The sequence below is a fragment of the Gopherus evgoodei genome, chromosome 8, assembly GCF_007399415.2.
Source record: "Gopherus evgoodei ecotype Sinaloan lineage chromosome 8, rGopEvg1_v1.p, whole genome shotgun sequence".
Taxonomy (NCBI): Eukaryota; Metazoa; Chordata; order Testudines; family Testudinidae; genus Gopherus; species Gopherus evgoodei.
Window position 1 is genome coordinate 1,429,633 of NC_044329.1, and position 16,095 is coordinate 1,445,727.

The following is a 16,095-nucleotide window of genomic DNA, read 5'->3' on the forward strand; positions in this document are numbered from 1 at the left end:
TCCCACAGGCAGAGCTGGGGGGCATATCACTCTCCATGTCAGGTGGGCCCAGCCTCCCCTCTGTGCACCTGCACCAGCGGGCATCTGCCCAGGTGTCTTCAGCACTGGAGTCCACATGCACCCTCCCCCTCCACGTTCCCAGACTGTCCTGGGCTGGAACTAGCAGGTGGGGACACGAGGCTCAGCCCCCCCACCTTGCAGGCAGACACAGAGTCGGTGTTTGGATGCAGCACTTGCATTATGAGAATTTACTTCTTGCTTGCCACAGCAGGCAGAGTCCTCCCCCAGCCCAGCCCGTCAGGGGAAGGCCCCAGCCTCAACATCCCGCTCCCCCCACACCCCGGCAGGGCACTGCCGTCACAGTCCCAGGAGCCCAGCCCGGCGCTCACACCACAAACTTGTTCTTGGTGAGGGAGCCGCTCTTGGTGGCCGTGTCTGCGTGGGCCTGGTACCCGATCACCACCTTGTGGGATAGCCCCAGGCGCTCCTTGTACACCCGTCTGGGGAGAGAGAGAGCGCTCTTGGGTTCTGCCCTCCCCACCCCCACAGCCCCCAGGGCCCTAGAGCCGGGAGTCCCCCTCAGCCTTGGGAGACCTACCAGCCATGTGCCCTGCTGCAGGGAGCCAGAGGCACTGATGCAGAACAGCACCTGCCCAGCGCCAGCGGGGAGCTCCCGGCTGTCACTGCAATGCTCTGCTCGGCGCCAGGCCTGCAGAGTCCCATGCCCAGCCCAGACCCGCCCCACCAGGCAGAGCCATCGGAGCCACGTTACCCAATGTGAGTGACTCCATCCCGGTTCTCCGCCTCTCGGGTCCAGACGGCAATCTTGTCTCCCTTGGCCCGGATGTTGATGACGGCCCCGCAGACGTCCTCGCTGTATGGGCCGAACGTCTCGCCAATCAGACACAGCAGCTGCATGGGGGGAAGGCCCCTGGGTTACCCAGGCGGCCAGGCCAGCACTCATCCCCCAGGGGGGCAGCGCAGTGCCCTTCAGAAACCGCTACTCTGCCCCCCGGCAAGGAGGGAGCTGCTGGCTCAACCTGGCAGCCCCCTAGGAGAAGCCGGGCACGCCGGACCCGAGAGGCCCTGAAGAGTTGACCGTGAGGAGCTGCCGAGGATTCCTGCCCCACCAGGGGAGCTGTGTCCGGTATCCAGCCCGCCCTGCGCAGAGGGGTCCTCACTGGGACCTTTCGGAGGGACAGCGGGGCCAGGGGCATGATAGAGCCTGCGGGACGGGGCACAAGGGGAGCGCAGGGCGCAGTGGTGCAACTCACACTCACCGTCTCCAGCCAGAAGCGGTCCAGCTCCGTGTGCCTCTGCTGCTTGGCCAGCGTGATGAGCCAGCGCCCGCCCCGTTTGTTCCGGTTGTCTTCCCACATGGGCTCGATCCCGTCCTGGTCCAGGGAGGTGGCGAGTTAAGGGGCGCAGGCAGCAGCCAGCCTTCCCCAAAGTCACCCCCAGCCTCTCCTGCACCCTGAGCCCCTTCCCCCAGCGTCATGCTGCCCCTCGGCTTGTCTCACACCCCGTGGGCAGGATCCCTCAGACCAGGCCCTGGCGCACAGACAGACCCAGCGAGCTCCTCGGCACCCCTGGTTGCCCCCGGCTGCAAGGACGGGCACTGCCGGGGGGGGCGGGGAGACCTTACCTTGAAGAGGGAGTAGTCACAGCCTGATGTCAGCTTGCTGGCCAGCTGGATGTGGCTGTACAGCCTGCCCGGCGCCATAATGGAGAGAGCAGGTTAGTGGCTGACAGAAGAATCTGGTGCAGCAGCCCCCAAAAGCCCCTGGAGCCCTCCCCCCCCCAACCACCAGCTGGGGCCCAGCAGGGTGAATACCCACCCCTGTGGGTCAGAGACACTGAACCCCAACTTCTCTCTGCCAAGACCCAGGGCCTGGGCACAGCCGGGAGCGAAGTCCCCATGCAGACACCAGGGGAGACGCTAGCCCCCCAAGGGACATGCGCCAGCTGCGCCACTCCTGTGCCTGCAGCCAGTCCCTCCTGCCTACGAGGAGGTCACACAGGGGGCCGTTGCCCCCCTCGGATGGGTGAGCCCCCAAGATCCCTCTGCAGAAGTTGAAGCGACCCTGCCCCCGGCAGCAGGGCCCCGAGGGGAACTCACGCCCAGAAATCCTCCACGGTGCTGAACTTGGTCACCAGGCGCAGGTTCGCCTGCCATGTCTTGCTCTTGTCATTTTTGAAGAACCAAAGAGCCCACCTGGAGGGAGGGGCATGGCAGGTTAGAGCCACACAGCCGAGAGCAGACATCACCCCCCGCCAGCCACCCAGCCCCTGCCACGCACCCCCTCCGGGCCCACACAGCCGAGAGCAGACATCACCCCCCGCCCCCCACCAGCCACCCAGCCCCTGCCAGGCACCCCCTCCGGGCCCACACAGCCGAGAGCAGACATCACCCCCCCCCCCCACCAGCCACCCAGCCCCTGCCACGCACCCCCTCCGGGCCCACACAGCTGAGAGCAGACATCACACACACCCCCTCCCCCCCCGCTGGCCACCCAGCCCCTGCCATGCACCCCCTCCGGGCCCACACAGCCGAGAGCAGACATCACCCCCCCCCCCCCACCAGCCACCCAGCCCCTGCCACGCACCCTCTCCGGGCCCACACAGCCGAGACCAGACATCACCCCCCCCCCCCACCAGCCACCCAGCCCCTGCCACGCACCCTCTCCGGGCCCACACAGCCGAGAGCAGACATCACCCCCCCCCCCCCGCTGGCCACCCAGCCCCTGCCATGCACCCCCTCCGGGCCCACACAGCCGAGAGCAGACATCACCCCCCGCCAGCCACCCAGCCCCTGCCACGCACCCCCTCCGGGCCCATACAGCCGAGAGCAGACATCACCCCCCCCCCAGCCACCCAGCCCCTGCCACGCACCCCCTCCGGGCCCATACAGCCGAGAGCAGACATCACCCCCCCCGCCGGCCACCCAGCCCTGCCATGCACCCTCTCAGCTGCGTGGGCCAATAGGGGCTGGGTGACCAAACATCCCCCCCACCACATGCCTTTGTGCCCACCCAGCCACAACACCCACCTCTGGCCATCCAGCTCCCATGCAGCCAGCTGCCACCCCCTCACCCCACACACCCTGTGCCCACCCAGCCCTGCCACACCCCCAGCCAGCCCCCTTCCACACACTATCTCTGGCCACCCAGCCAGGCAGGCCTCTGCCACTCCACACCCCCATTCCCCAGCTCCCCCAGCCAAGATAACTAAACCCAAGTCACCCCCCTTCACTGACAGGTCTGGGTCCCCCCCTCCCCACATCACGAGGGCTTGCTTGGCTGGCTGCACTGACACGCCCAGGCTCTGACTGGTCACTAGGGGTGGGGTCAGGAAGGAATTTCCCCAGATCAGACTGGCACTGCCCTTGGGGCGGGGGGGGTCACCTCCCTCTGCAGCACTGGGTGCAGGTCACTCACCGGATTATCTGGGGGTGTCTCACTTAACCCTCTCCCTGCCACCCCTCACCCATCCACGCCACCCCGCCCCCGGTGCCTCCCATCTGTCCCTGTCCAGCCTGCTGTGGGCTGGGAGATTCTGGTCTCCTGTCAATTGTTGAGAGCCAGGGGCGGAGGAAGAAGAGGGGGACACTAGGGGCCGATGACACATGGGATCAGACTGGATGATCGGACTCTGTGACCCCTCTGAAGTCCAGGACCCCACCTGGCCTTTCCCCAAAGCTGGGGGTCTCTGAGGGGGGCTCCCACCTGCAGGACCGGCACTAGTGTTTTTAGCGCCCAAGGCCCACGGCCATTTTGCCGCCCTGCGCGCTGGTCCCATGGCTCCGGTGGACCTGTCGCAGTCATGACTGTGGAGAGGGTCCGCTGGTCTGCGGCTCTGGTGGAGCTGCTGCAGCCGTGCCTGTGGAGAGGGTCCGCTGGAGCCGCGGGACCAGGGGACCCTCCGCAGGCATGACTGCGGCAGCTCCACTGGAGCCGCCTGCCGCCATCCCGCCCCCAGCAAAATGCCACCCCCTAATAATCCTGGCACCCTAGGCGATTGCCTAGGCTGCCTAAATGGAAGCATCGGCCCTGCCCGCCTGGCAATCTGAGCCACCTCTACCTCCTGCTCTGCCCTGCGGCCATGGCCAAGCACCACAGGCCCACAGCACCTCTGTGGGGCAGGGCACCCCCAGGGCACCTCACCAGCCTAGCCTCAGGGTGGGGTGTTTCACAGCAGCACCTGGGCAAGCAGCACAAAGCGCTGGAGGAGGGACCCATGCAGGGTGTGGAGCAGCAGGCAGGAATAAGGGGGGGTGCCAGAGGCCCTCCCCCCCAGCCCAGACAGTACCTGTTCTGCAGGGGATGCTTGTCCAAGATCTCGGCCGCGAGCGCCTCCCTTCGTGCCTTTCGCCGCCTCTGCTCCTCTCGCCTGTGCAGAGCGCTCCCCTGCCACACACTGGCGTAAGGCGCATGGCGGGACACAAGGCACTGCAGACTCTGGAGGGCAGGGACGGCTTCAAGGGGACCCCAGAGGGTGGGCGAGCAGAGCCCCGTGAGTAACCAAGCCAGCCTCACAAGCACTGGGTGCAGAGCGCTCCAGCCCCATGGCCAGAGACTAACAACATGGCTGCCGGAGCCCCATGTGCCCCGAGACAGGGACTCCCTGGCTCAGGACCTGCCCACAGATGTCCCAGGGCAGGAACCAGGCTCCAGAGCTGTTCAGCAGCCTACCCGGGACCCAACCCACCCCACGCACTGGCAGTGCCAGGGGGCACAGGGACTCTGTTACTTTAGCAGTGGTCCAGAGGTTGCTGCTTGTTGTCTCCTCCACAGCCTGAGCCCACCCACCTCCTTCTGCTGCCCCCCCAGCACTGCTGCTGCAGGGCTGGGACATGCCCCCAGGCACAGCCTGCCCCAGGGCTGGTGTGTCAAGCCATTCCTCCCTCTCCCCCCAGGGACATGTAGGGCCGAGCCTGCCCAGCCACACTGGTGCCATGGCCCTACCTGCAGCCACCTGAGCCCATTTAACCCAGGGGCTGGCACAGCCCTGGGCAGAGCACACGGCAGGGAGCATCCTACCCAGGCCCCAGCAGAATCACACCACTGCAGCAGCTGGGACCCTCCCAGCACAGGGCAGGAACGTGTGGGTTAGTGGCAGGGGAACACCAGCCCACCCTAGATCCTGCCCCCTCCCTGTCACCTCCCCCACAGCAGGGCACTTTAAACTGGCTGCTGGGGTCTCCTACAAACACAGCAGAGCCAGGCCCTGGCTCCCCACACATGCCCAGGGGCTGGCACCTCAGGCTGGAGGGGGAGCTCCAGGCAGGGCTCAGAGCAGCCAGGCACCCATGGTGCAACTCACCATCTCAGCTGCAGCCATCTTCCCTGAGTAGGGCCCACCCCCGCAGGGCTCTTTTTATCTGGAACCCAGACTCTTAAAGGCCCAGCTGTAATCACCTTGCGATGCTGACCTCTGACCCCAGCCGCTGGAGCTCCCAGGGTCCTGGCCGCAGTTCATGGGCACCCACGAGGGGGCGGTAGGGTCTCTCCTGCCCCAGGGCTGTGCATTGTGCAGCCCTGGCTCTGATTTCCCGAGCAGCCCCACCAGCCCCAAGCAGAATGCATGTGGGGGGCAAAGGGACATGCTGCCCTGGCCCTGCCTCCATCTGGGGCTGCGGGCACCAGGGGCCCCTTGCTCCCCATCTGAGTCACACCCTGGGGCCGTGGGGGGGCTGCACAAGGGCCAAGCCTGTGGGTTATCCCTGCCCCTCCTGCAGCCCCCCTTTCCCTATCCCACTACGCTCCCTGCATACCCCCAGCCCTGTCCCACTGCTCTGCTTGCCCCAGCCCTGCCCCACTGCACTCCCTGCAATCCCCTCAGCCCTGCCCCACGGTGCTCCCTGCATCCCCTCAGCCCTGTCCCATCCAGTCCTGCCCCACTGTGCTCCCTGCCCCATCCAGCCCTGCCCCACTGCGCTCCCTGCATCCCCTCAGCCCTACCCCATCCAGCCCTGCCCCATCCAGCCCGGCCCCACTGTGGTCCCTGCATCCCCCTAACCTTGCCCCACTGCACTCCCTGCCCCAGCCCTGCCCCACTGTGCTCCCTGCATCCCTCAGCCCTGCCTCACTGTGCTCCCTGCATCCCCTCAGCCCCGTCCCATCCAGCCCTGCCCCACTGTGCTCCCTGCCCCATCCAGCCCTGCCCCACTGAGCTCCCTGCCCCATCCAGCCCGGCCCCACTGTGGTCCCTGCATCCCCCTAACCCTGCCCCACTGCACTCCCTGCCCCAGCCCTGCCCCACTGCACTCCCTGCCCCATCCAGCCCTGCCCCACTGCGTTCCCTGCATCCCTTGAGCGCAGCCATCCCACCTCCCCGCAGCCACATGGTGTGTGGAGTGGGGAGCCCCCCTTCCTCCCGAGCTGCCGCTAGAGTCCCTGTCCCCCCGCCCCCGCAGGAGCCAGGCAGGGGACCGGCGCAGGGGTCCCAGTTCATGCGGGCAGCGAGGAGGCGCGGCGCAGCGCAGCGCAGCGTGCGCGCTGCTGATGAAATCCCCTCGCCCGCGGCTGTAGGGCGGCCGGCGCAGCGCAATATTCAGCAGGGCGAAGCGCTCCATGGCAGAGCCGCGCTGAGCCGCCCGAGCCCAGCGCCATCGCCGATTGCAGGTGAGAGACGGCCCGGGGGGGGCATGGCCCGCAGCAGGGACCCTCCCGTCCCCCGGGAGCTGCCTGGCTTGTGCCCCTGCTCCGGGGCTGCCCCCCCCCGCGCCAGTTCTTAGCATCCCTCCTGCGTTTCAAGGGCACGGAGCCGGCGGGGGGAGCCGAGATCTGGGGCGCTGGGCTCGGAACCAGGTCGGTCCGTGCCGATCCCAGAGCGGCACCAGGCGGGGGTGCGCCCGGGAGGAGCCGCTCCCTGCGCCGGGGGGGGGCAGCTGTGCCCGGGCTGCCCTGGCACGGGGGGGGCTCCCGGAGCCATCTTGCGGGTCTGTCTCCATGCAGAGCCGCCGCCATGGACGCGTTCATGAAGGGCTTGTCCAAGGCCAAGGAGGGGGTGGTCGCTGCGGCGGAGAAGACCAAGCAGGGGGTGGCGGAGGCTGCGGAGAAGACCAAGGAGGGGGTGCTCTACATGGGTAAGGCTGCGGGGGCCGGGCACCCCGGGCTGGGGGGCGATAGACGGGCAGGTGGGGAGGCGCTGCCCACGCCCCGCCCGCGGTGCCTGCATCCAGCCCTGGGGGGCCCGGGGACTCCCCACCCTGCCAGCAGCTGGGAGCAGCAGGCCAGGCTGATCCCAGGCGCCGGGGCTGGGAGTGGGGGGGGGAGATTCAGCCCTGGGCGAAGGGCAGGACGCCAGAGCCAGGGGGTCCCAGACCCTGGAACGTGACCCACAGCTGCCCTCACCTCCAAGGGGGCCCATGGACCTGCCGTCCCCAGTGCAATGCCAGAGCACGTGCCTGGTCACTGCAGAACCTCCATCCCTGCACCACGGCCCCAGGCCACCCCCCTTGGGAACTGCAGGGGTCCATTTCTTCCCCCATAGGCACCCCAGCAGCTGAGGAGTAGGGCAGGGTTGGCAGGGTCCCCCAGAGAGATTGGCCTTCGAATTGCGCTGTCCAGGGTAGTTCCCCTTTCACAGCTATGGTCGCAGGCTCTTGGCAAACTCAGGCATTCAGCTGTTGTGTCTCTTAGCCCAGTGTTTGTTGTCTCTGGCTCGAGGATTCTGCTGGACATTGGCACTGAGGTTCTGGTCCCCCTGCCCAGGGGTCTCTGACCTGGAGATGCTAACAAGCCCTGGGTGTGCTGTGATGTGCTAATGGTGCTAACGCTTTGCTCTTTACCCTGACGTTTCTGCTACCCTGTGTGACCTGGCAAAGCCTGGGCTTGCCCCAATCTATCACAGCCTGCCCTGTGAATCCGTTACTAACTCCTGGGGCGAGCTGGGATTCCCAGCTTGTGAGGACAGTGCCCCTCGATGCCCACGGGATTGCTCCCAGTGTAGTCACGTGTCAGGGCAGCCTGAGTCTGCGTGCGGATGTCAGACGTTGTAAGTGACTCCCTGCTGCGCTAGACCTCCTCCCGCCCAGCCTCGGACCCAGGGCAGTGGGGACCCTGCATTCCCTCACGTCCTCTTCCCACAGATGCCACATTTGGCTGCCTCCTGTTGGAGGGCAGCCTCTGCCAGGCCAGCACAGCACCTCCTGGGCACTGCCCTGGCCCCTCCATGTGCGCTGAGGCTGTCCTCATGCTGGGCGCGAGCAGAATCCCACCGCACCCACCAGATGGCATCCCTGAAGTGTCCGTGCTGGGTGGAATCTGGGCTCCTCAGCCTCGGGAGGGCAGCGCTCCCTGTGGGTCTTGCTCAAGCTTCTCCACTTCCCCCAGGCTTTGAATCAGTTTCACAGCAAACCTGCCCCTGCAACCAGGGTGGCTTTATGAAGGGCGGGGCCCGATTTGAATACCCGGCGGAGATCCGGGGCTTTGGTGGCACTTTGGCAGCGGTGGGTCTGCTCTGGGGCTTCCGTGGCACCGAAGGACCCCCCGCCAGTGAAAGGCTGCCGAAGCCCCAGAGCGGACACCTCCCCCCCAACCGAAATGCCGCCAAAGCCCTGGAGCGGACCCCCCCTCCACCGCCGGGTCAGTAAAAAAATTATATATTAAAAAGACTCCTAAGGTACGGGGCCCTCTTGAGCACGGGTCCCGATTCGGGGGAATCGGCTTAAAGCCGGCCCTGCCTGCAGCTCCAGCTTCACTGCAGCGGGCACCCAGGATGCCCGTCTGCTCCGAGCGGCTCCGTACGGGGCCTGTCTCATGCCGTGGCTGGACGCTCCCTGGAGCCCTGGCTGAGCATCACAGCCTGGTCTCTGTACTCTGCCTGCCTGGACTGCTCTCTGCTCTGAAACTGCCCCCAGCCCTGCCCAGCCCAGAGGCCACTGTCCTGCGGTGCTGCCTTGGGTCCGCCAGCACTGGCTTTGCAACGCGCCCGCCTGCCCCCCCTCCCCACGGAGCCCCTTTCCCCATGGCTCTCCCCTTCCCACCCCAACGATTCCTCCTTGCAGCAGCCTCCACCCCAGAGCAGAGGGTGGTGAGTCCTCGGCAGACCCCAGCTGCCTCCCTGGCAATGTCAGCTCTGAGTCTGCTTTATTCACTGCAGCATGCTCCCCCCATGCCCCACTGCTGGGTGTAGAGACCACGTGTGCAGGGCACCCCTGGGACAGCCAGGAACCCCCCAACCTGCCCCCCCACCTCCCCATGGGGTATCGCCAGGGAGATGCCAGCCTCTTGAAGGAGAGACCTGGGGTGAGGGGGTTGCATGTGTCGGAGGGCAGTATGAGGAGGTGCTGATGGAAGCCGGCCTGGTGTGCACTGCGTGGGTCAGCGAGGGAGCCGCGGGGCTGGGAGCGCAGGGGTGCAGGCTCGGGTCACAGTGCATCAGCAGAGCCATGCAGTGGAGCCCCGTGCTGTGCAGCTGCAGCCAGAGCTTGGCCCCACATGCCTGTCCAGACATCACAGTCCCTCCGCGGGCAGCCCCTGATGGCCCCGCCTGGCACCAGCCCCTCTAACCCCCCCTCTCTCGCTCTCTCTAGGAAGCAAAACCCAAGGCGTGGTGCAAGGCGTCACCTCAGGTACCAGCTGCTCTATCCCCCGGTCCAGCGCCACGCGTGGGTGGCTGCTCTAACGAGCTCAGGCTAATCGGGGGCTGCGATGTCACCAGCCTAAAGCCCGTTATGTAACGGGGGCCAGAACACGGGCTTCCGAGCTGCTGGCCCATGGCCCCACACTGGGGTGAGCCCGGCCTGACGGGGGGAGGGCTGAGTCTGCCCCACAGGGCAATGCAGGGCTTTGGAGGGGAGGTGCCTTTCCGGGGCTAGTAGTGTGAGCACAGGCCCAGGAGCCAGGCCCCCCAAGCGCTAGCCCCAGCCAGGCCCTGCCTGGCAGCCGAGGGGCCCCCCAGCTGGGCACTGTTACGCGGCTCCGCCTGCCTTTTTCAGTGGCTGAGAAGACCAAGGAGCAGGCGTCCCAGCTGGGGGAGGCCGTCATCTCAGGGGCCGGGAACATCGCGGCCGCCACGGGCCTGGTCAAGAAGGAGGAGTTCCCCACTGACCTGAAGGTGAGTGTCCCTACAGCGAGCTGGGGGGTGCAGCCTCTCCAGAGGGACAAGGGGCGTCCCGCAGCCACATCCACAGGGTGGCTCTCAGGCCCTGCCCAGTGCACCTGCCTCAGTTTCCCCTGTCTTCTGCCCATGAGAGGAACATCATCTCAGGGTCTGATACACCCTCACCCTGGGCACAGTGGCAGTAATACCCCAAAAGCCGGTTTCCCATCCTCCTCTGCCTCCCCGTCCCTGCTCAGGGGATCCACCCTCCCGCTCCAGCCCCCCACTTCTCAGGCTCCCAACTCTGGCCAGTTCTCACCAGCTTCCCCCAGACACCTCACTGCAGCTCTGGGTGCTGCTGTGTCCGCTCGTTCCTGGCTCAGGCTCTGACCCCTCGCTGCCTCCTCCTGCTAGGCCCAGGTGCCCTCTCGGAGCCCAGCCAGGCACAGCAGGGTGAGGGCTGAGCCCCGGCCAGGCTGTCCAGCCGCTCGCGGACACCGAGACCCTCAATGCAGCTACTTTGGCTTCCCCTGTAGCCAGCTGAGTGAGGCCTGGCCAGGTGGGGAGCAGCAGGAGGAGCCAGTGGCTCTTCCCTCAGTGGGGGACTCACCCGTCAAGGCCAGGCCGGCACTGCCGCTGGCTGGAAAGGGATTGCTGAGGGGGCACGTGGTGTGCACAGTGGGTACCTAAGGGGTGTGCTGGGATCCGCACACAGGCGGGTGGAGATGGGGGGCTGCATGCATGGACGAGTGCAGGGATGTATGTACATGGACGCATGTGTGTGGAAGGGTGTGTACATGGGATGTGTAGGGACATGTGCGTGTGTGCATGAGGTCGTGCGTGGGGGGGTGCGTGTACATGCAGGGGACATGGGCGTGCGTGTACAAGGCCGTGCGTGGTTGGGTGCGTGTACATGCAGGGATGTGTAGGGACATGTGTGCGTGCATGAGGCCATGCGTGGGGGTGCGTGTACATGCAGGGATGTGTAGGGACGTGTGCGTGCGTGCATGAGGCCGTGCGTGGGGAGGGTGGGTGTACATGCAGGGATGTGTAGGGACGTGTGCGTGCATGAATGAGGCCATGCGTGGGGGCGCGTGTACATGCAGGGATGTGTAGGGACGTGTACGTGCATGAATGAGGCCATGCATGGGGGTGTACATGCAGGGATGTGTAGGGACGTGTGCGTGCGTGCATGAGGCCATGTGTGGGGGTGTGCATGCAGGGATGTGTAGAGACGTGTGCGTGCGTGCATGAGGCCATACGTGGGGTGCCTGTACATGCAGGGATGTGTAGGGACGTGTGCGTGCGTGCATGAGGGGGTGCGTGTACATGCAGGGGTGTGTAGGGACGTGTGCGTGCGTGCATGAGGCCGTGCGTGGGGGGTGAGTGTACATGCAGGGATGTGTAGGGACATGTGCATGAGTGCATGAGGCCATGCGTGGGGGGTGGGTGTACATGCAGGGATGTGTAGGGACGCGCACGTGCGTGCATGAGGCCGTGCGTGGGGGTGCGTGTACATGCAGGGATGTGTAGGGGCGTGTGCGTGCGTGCATGAGGCCGTGCGTGGGGGGTGGGTGTACATGCAGGGATGTGTAGGGACGCGTACGTGCGTGCATGAGGCCGTGCGGGGGGGCCCGTACATGCAGGGATGTGTAGGGACGTGAACGTGCGTGCATGAGGCCGTGCGTGGGGGGGTGCGTGTACATGCAGGGGACATGGGCGTGCATGTACAAGGCTGTGCAGGGGATGTGCACTGCCATGGCTGCTCTCAGCGGAGCCGTGCGAGCCGTGAGGTGCCCGACAGCTGCAGTCTTCACAAGCCGAGTTGCCACAATGAGCCGTTTGCTTCCAGCTTATCCGAAAATAGAACAGCTGAAACAATGAGGCCACGGCAGCGGGCAGCTCCGAGGGGAGGGCAGCAGAGGATGTGGCTGCGCCAGGCCAATTGCTGGGGCCGAGCTGAGCCCAGATGGCGCAGCCTGAGCTGCCCCCAGGGGCAGGGGCTGTGAGCCTGAGGGGGCAGGCAGGGGGCTCTGCACAGGCCCAGCAGCCAGGTGGAGCTGCCCCCCCCGGCTGTGAGGGGCACTGCCCCTGGGCTGAGGAGCCCAAACCTGTCACACAGGCCAGTGTGGGGCAGCCTGGCTCCTCCCAATGACCCAGCCCCCCTGCTCCCCAGTCCTTGCAGCAGCGTGGGCAGGACCCAGCTGCCCCCCCAGCCAGCCAAGCTCAGGGCTGCGGGGACCTGGAGGCAGGTGGGGATGGGGGGAGGGGGACGGGCAGGGGCAGGGCCAGTCCATGGGTTCCTTGGGGGGGCAGTGGGGTCCCTCAGGGAGCTGGCTCTGTCTCCTGCACGAGCCAGTGAGCCCGGCCTGCCCCTGATGCCCCCCTCTCCCCTGCAGCCTGAGGAGGTCGGGCAGGAGGCTGTGGAGGAGCCGCTGATCGAGCCTCTGCTAGAGCCAGAGAGTGAGAACTACGAGGAGCCGCCCCAGGTACGGCTGGGTGGGGCCGATTCTGCAGAGCAGGAGCCCGGATGCCCAGGGGATGGGCTGACCTGGCCCATGGCACCAGCCACAAAGAGCTGACTCTCTCCCAGCCACGCTGGTGCCCAGCACCAGGCCCTGGGCCCACAGCAGCTGCAGCCCTTCTGCCTGGGCCCTGTACGGCCCAGTGTCCCTGGTGCCCAGGGTGCAGAGACCCCTCCCCAGACATGCTCAGGTCAGGGGCCAGGCCAGGCGGTCAGACTCCTGGGGCACTGGAAGTGGCCCTGCGGCCTGCCCTGAGCTCACTCCCATGTGACCCATGGGAGCAGGGACGGGAGCCCAGCCCCATGCCCCTCACCGAGTCAGGAGTTCTTGGCATGGCAGGGCCCAGGGGGGCTGCGGATCTCTGTGGCTGTTCCCCGGCTGCTCTGCACTGTGGGATTGTCCCACCCAATGCACTTGGTAACACCTGGTCGGCTGGGGGATGATGTCAGGCTGAGCCTAGTGGGGCCTCCCCATGCGCCCCCAGCTCACACCACAGCCTGCTGTCTTGGAGAGGGGAGGTGCCAGGCCTGTTCACAGCCCCAGGTCGGGGCAGTCTGCGCTGGGGCAGTTGTCACCCATGTGACTACAAGCCTGCTAGGCTGAGGAAATGCCCCAATGGTGGGCACTGCCCAGTGCTGGCATCGTGGCCCCAAAGCAGCCCCTGGCACCATCAGAGCATTCTGTGCCTGGCGGGTCTCAGCTCCATGGGCAGCCTAGGAACCATTTGGAGCAGCCCTGAGGCCGCTCTCCCCTGCACTGGGACTGGGCCAGCTGGGTCCACAGCCTTGGTGCAGATTGGGGGGAAGGTGAGGGGTGCAGCCTGGCACAAAGGCTTCTGGCAATGCAGCCAGGGCCACAGCCCCACACGGAGTGAGGCTGTGTCCCAGCCCGAGGGCTCTGTTGGGCAGCCCTATGCCAGGCCCGAGCACCGAAGCTTGGGGAGCTGCTGCCCAGGCCACTCCCCGGCGGGGAGGCCGTGCCGGGTGGCCTGGCATCACGCCATCACCGGCTCACTCATCCTGGTCTCTCTTCCCTGCAGGACTATCAGGAGTACAAGCCGGAGGCGTAATGGCCATGCTCACCTCGCCACCTCCACCAGCAGCACAATAATGACAATGCCCCCTCGTGCCCCTCCCCGGCTTCTCCCCCGGCAGGTGCCAGCGCAGGGGGCGATGGCGAGGACCCTCCGTCCCATTAAGTCACAAGTTCTTCCTGCAGCCCTGCTGCTAGGGGCCTCGCTGGAGGCTGCGTTGCTGTGTCGTGTCTTGTAGTGTTAAGAGAAACTCGTCGTCCTGCAGCCGCCCGGAGCGGTGTCCCAGGCCCGGCTTATCGCCCTGCATCCCTCCCAGCGCCATAAGCCCGGCTGGCCCCGTGTCCGTCCGCAGCATGTTTAGTTGAGCCGAGCGGCCCGGCCGGTAGGAGTCCTGGTGTGGCATGCGCCCCCAGGGCTGCTGTACATTTGCTTGCACGCGCCTCCTGGTGATTCGCACCCGTCCTCGTGGAACTGTTTTTGATATTCTGATGGATCATTTATGCCCTTGTGACACCCCCTCCTCCCCTGGTGCGACTGTTGTGTCTGTGCTCTCCAAACACCCCAATAAGAACCCCCCCCCGATGCTGTGTTGTGATGTGGCATGGATCCCTCCCCCCCGTGTCAATGCCGGGCAGCTGCCAGTGACACAGCCGCCCCGCCGGTGAATAAAGCCAGCTCTTGTCTGTCACTGCTGGTGCGGGTCTCTGGTTCCCAGGCTGGGGGGGGGGGGGTCAGAGCCACTCTGCAGAGTGTAACCCACAGGGCTGGACATGGGGTCACACCCAGGAGGGGGGGCAGCCACTTCCCTCCAGCCAGGGGCGTTTGGGCTCAGCCCAGCCCCTAAGGGACATGCCCACCCCAGGCCTTCTCCCTGGAGAGCAGGGGGGAGACTGACTCGGAGACCCCCAGACTCTGGAGCCAGGGATAGCCCCACTGCCCCACAGCTGGAGTGGGCACAGCACTCCCCCTAGGCACCCATCCTCAGCTCACTGCACACACTCAGCAAACCCCCCCCCCCAGGTGGGAGAAAAATCCCAGCAGCTGCAGCTCCCCCCACTCCCCGGCATTGCAGGCCTGGGGATCAGCCCCCACCTTGTGCTGGCAGCCCCAGGTGCACTGCAGCCTCTGAGCACCCCCTGGTGGCACATGCAGTCTGCACCCTGCAGGGTCCCCTCAGCCCAACCCACGGGGATCCCACTCCTGGGCACTTTGCTCCAGCACTAGGCAGAGCCCATGGCTAGTGCGTGGGGACAGGGGCTGGGGCTGGCTCAACGAGGCCCCATGGGCAGCTGCTCTAGGGGGAAGGGCCTGACCAGGTGCACACTGGGGGGCTGGCTCTGCCCCCTGCCCCTGTCCCCATGGGTCCCAGCTCCCACAGGGCAGGGGCCAGGCTCCAAGGGCTGTAAGTGCAGGGAGTGCATGGCCCCTAGGAAGCAGGTGGCCTTACCCGTCTGCGTAAGGGAGGGGGAGCGGCAGGCATGAGGCCATGCAGTGCCATGCTGAGCATGACAGTGATCCAGGCCCAGAACCCAGGAGTCCTGGAGCACCGAGGCCCTGCCTTTGCCCCGTGGCTGGAGTTACACACTCCCGTGAAGGGCTCAGGGAGAGGGTCTGGCCAGAGGAATCACCAGAGGCCCTCGGGGGTTTCATGGCTGCTGCCAGGCTGCCCAGGAACCCGCCAGCCAGGCTGTGAGGCAGGTGCCGGTGAGGGGGGGACAGACCAATGCAGGTCAGTGACTTTACAGAGATCATTCCTGGCTCTACAACTGCTCCCCTCTCCCACGCTGGCTGCAGAGCTCAGCACCCCACTGCCACTGGGGCAGGCTCCCAGACAAGGGGGCCAGGTCCTGAGAACCACATGTGAGGGGGGGCCCTTCAGAAAAATCCTCCTTAGCCCTTCGCGGTCTGGGCCCCAAGGAACTCTCTGTAACATACCATGCACAAGGAGCAGAGGTGGGTCCCTTCTCTCACGCCTGGTCTGCCTTTAAGGTCCCCCACCTCGGAACAGGACGTTTCTCACACCCCCACGATCTGAGCTGGGCCTTTGCAAGAGGTGCCCATGGCCCTCTCTGCTCCGCTCCGCCCAGCAGCCCCTTGCACAGCTCAGAGCTCCTGCCTCTGCAGGGCCACCGCTCTGGGCCCTCCTCATCCCTGACTCAGCAAACGCCAGCCAGCCTGAGGGCTGGGCCGCCCAGAGGGGGGGCCAAGAGGGACAATTTACCTTTTTCCCACCCAAGGGGCAGCCTGCTCTCAGGTAGCAGGGGGACAGGTCTAGAGAGGGCAGGGTCCAGGGGAAAAGATGGACATGTCCCAGAAAAAAACAGGGGGGTTCCATTTCTTCTAAGGTCAAGTTTGGAAACACTGGAAACTTGGGGGAAAAGTGAAAAGAAATGTGTTCTCTCCAGAGGAGCCATGAAAGTGGGAGGAAAGATGGCAAAACCTGAGCTACGCCAGCACTGCCAAGAGCACTTTAGTAACTGCAAAGTTATA

The 16,095-nt window shown here is 66.0% G+C and overlaps 2 protein-coding genes across 2 annotated transcripts; one reads left to right on the forward strand and one right to left on the reverse strand.

Moving 5' to 3' along the window:
- Nucleotides 1–314: 314 nt before the first annotated feature.
- Nucleotides 315–6,968, reverse strand: EIF4E1B (eukaryotic translation initiation factor 4E family member 1B). Its single transcript, XM_030572410.1, has 7 exons — nt 6,839–6,968; nt 4,309–4,627; nt 2,120–2,215; nt 1,646–1,709; nt 1,281–1,394; nt 773–912; nt 315–500 (listed from the first exon to the last, which is right to left on the reverse strand). The coding sequence occupies exons 1-7, from the start codon at nt 6,966–6,968 to the stop codon at nt 386–388; spliced, it is 978 nt and encodes a 325-aa protein (XP_030428270.1). The 3' UTR covers nt 315–385.
- On the forward strand, nt 6,320–14,293 carry SNCB (synuclein beta). Its single transcript, XM_030573235.1, has 6 exons — nt 6,320–6,623; nt 6,957–7,087; nt 9,539–9,577; nt 9,944–10,062; nt 12,447–12,536; nt 13,612–14,293. The coding sequence occupies exons 2-6, from the start codon at nt 6,967–6,969 to the stop codon at nt 13,639–13,641; spliced, it is 399 nt and encodes a 132-aa protein (XP_030429095.1). The 5' UTR covers nt 6,320–6,623; nt 6,957–6,966; the 3' UTR covers nt 13,642–14,293.
- Nucleotides 14,294–16,095: the final 1,802 nt, after the last annotated feature.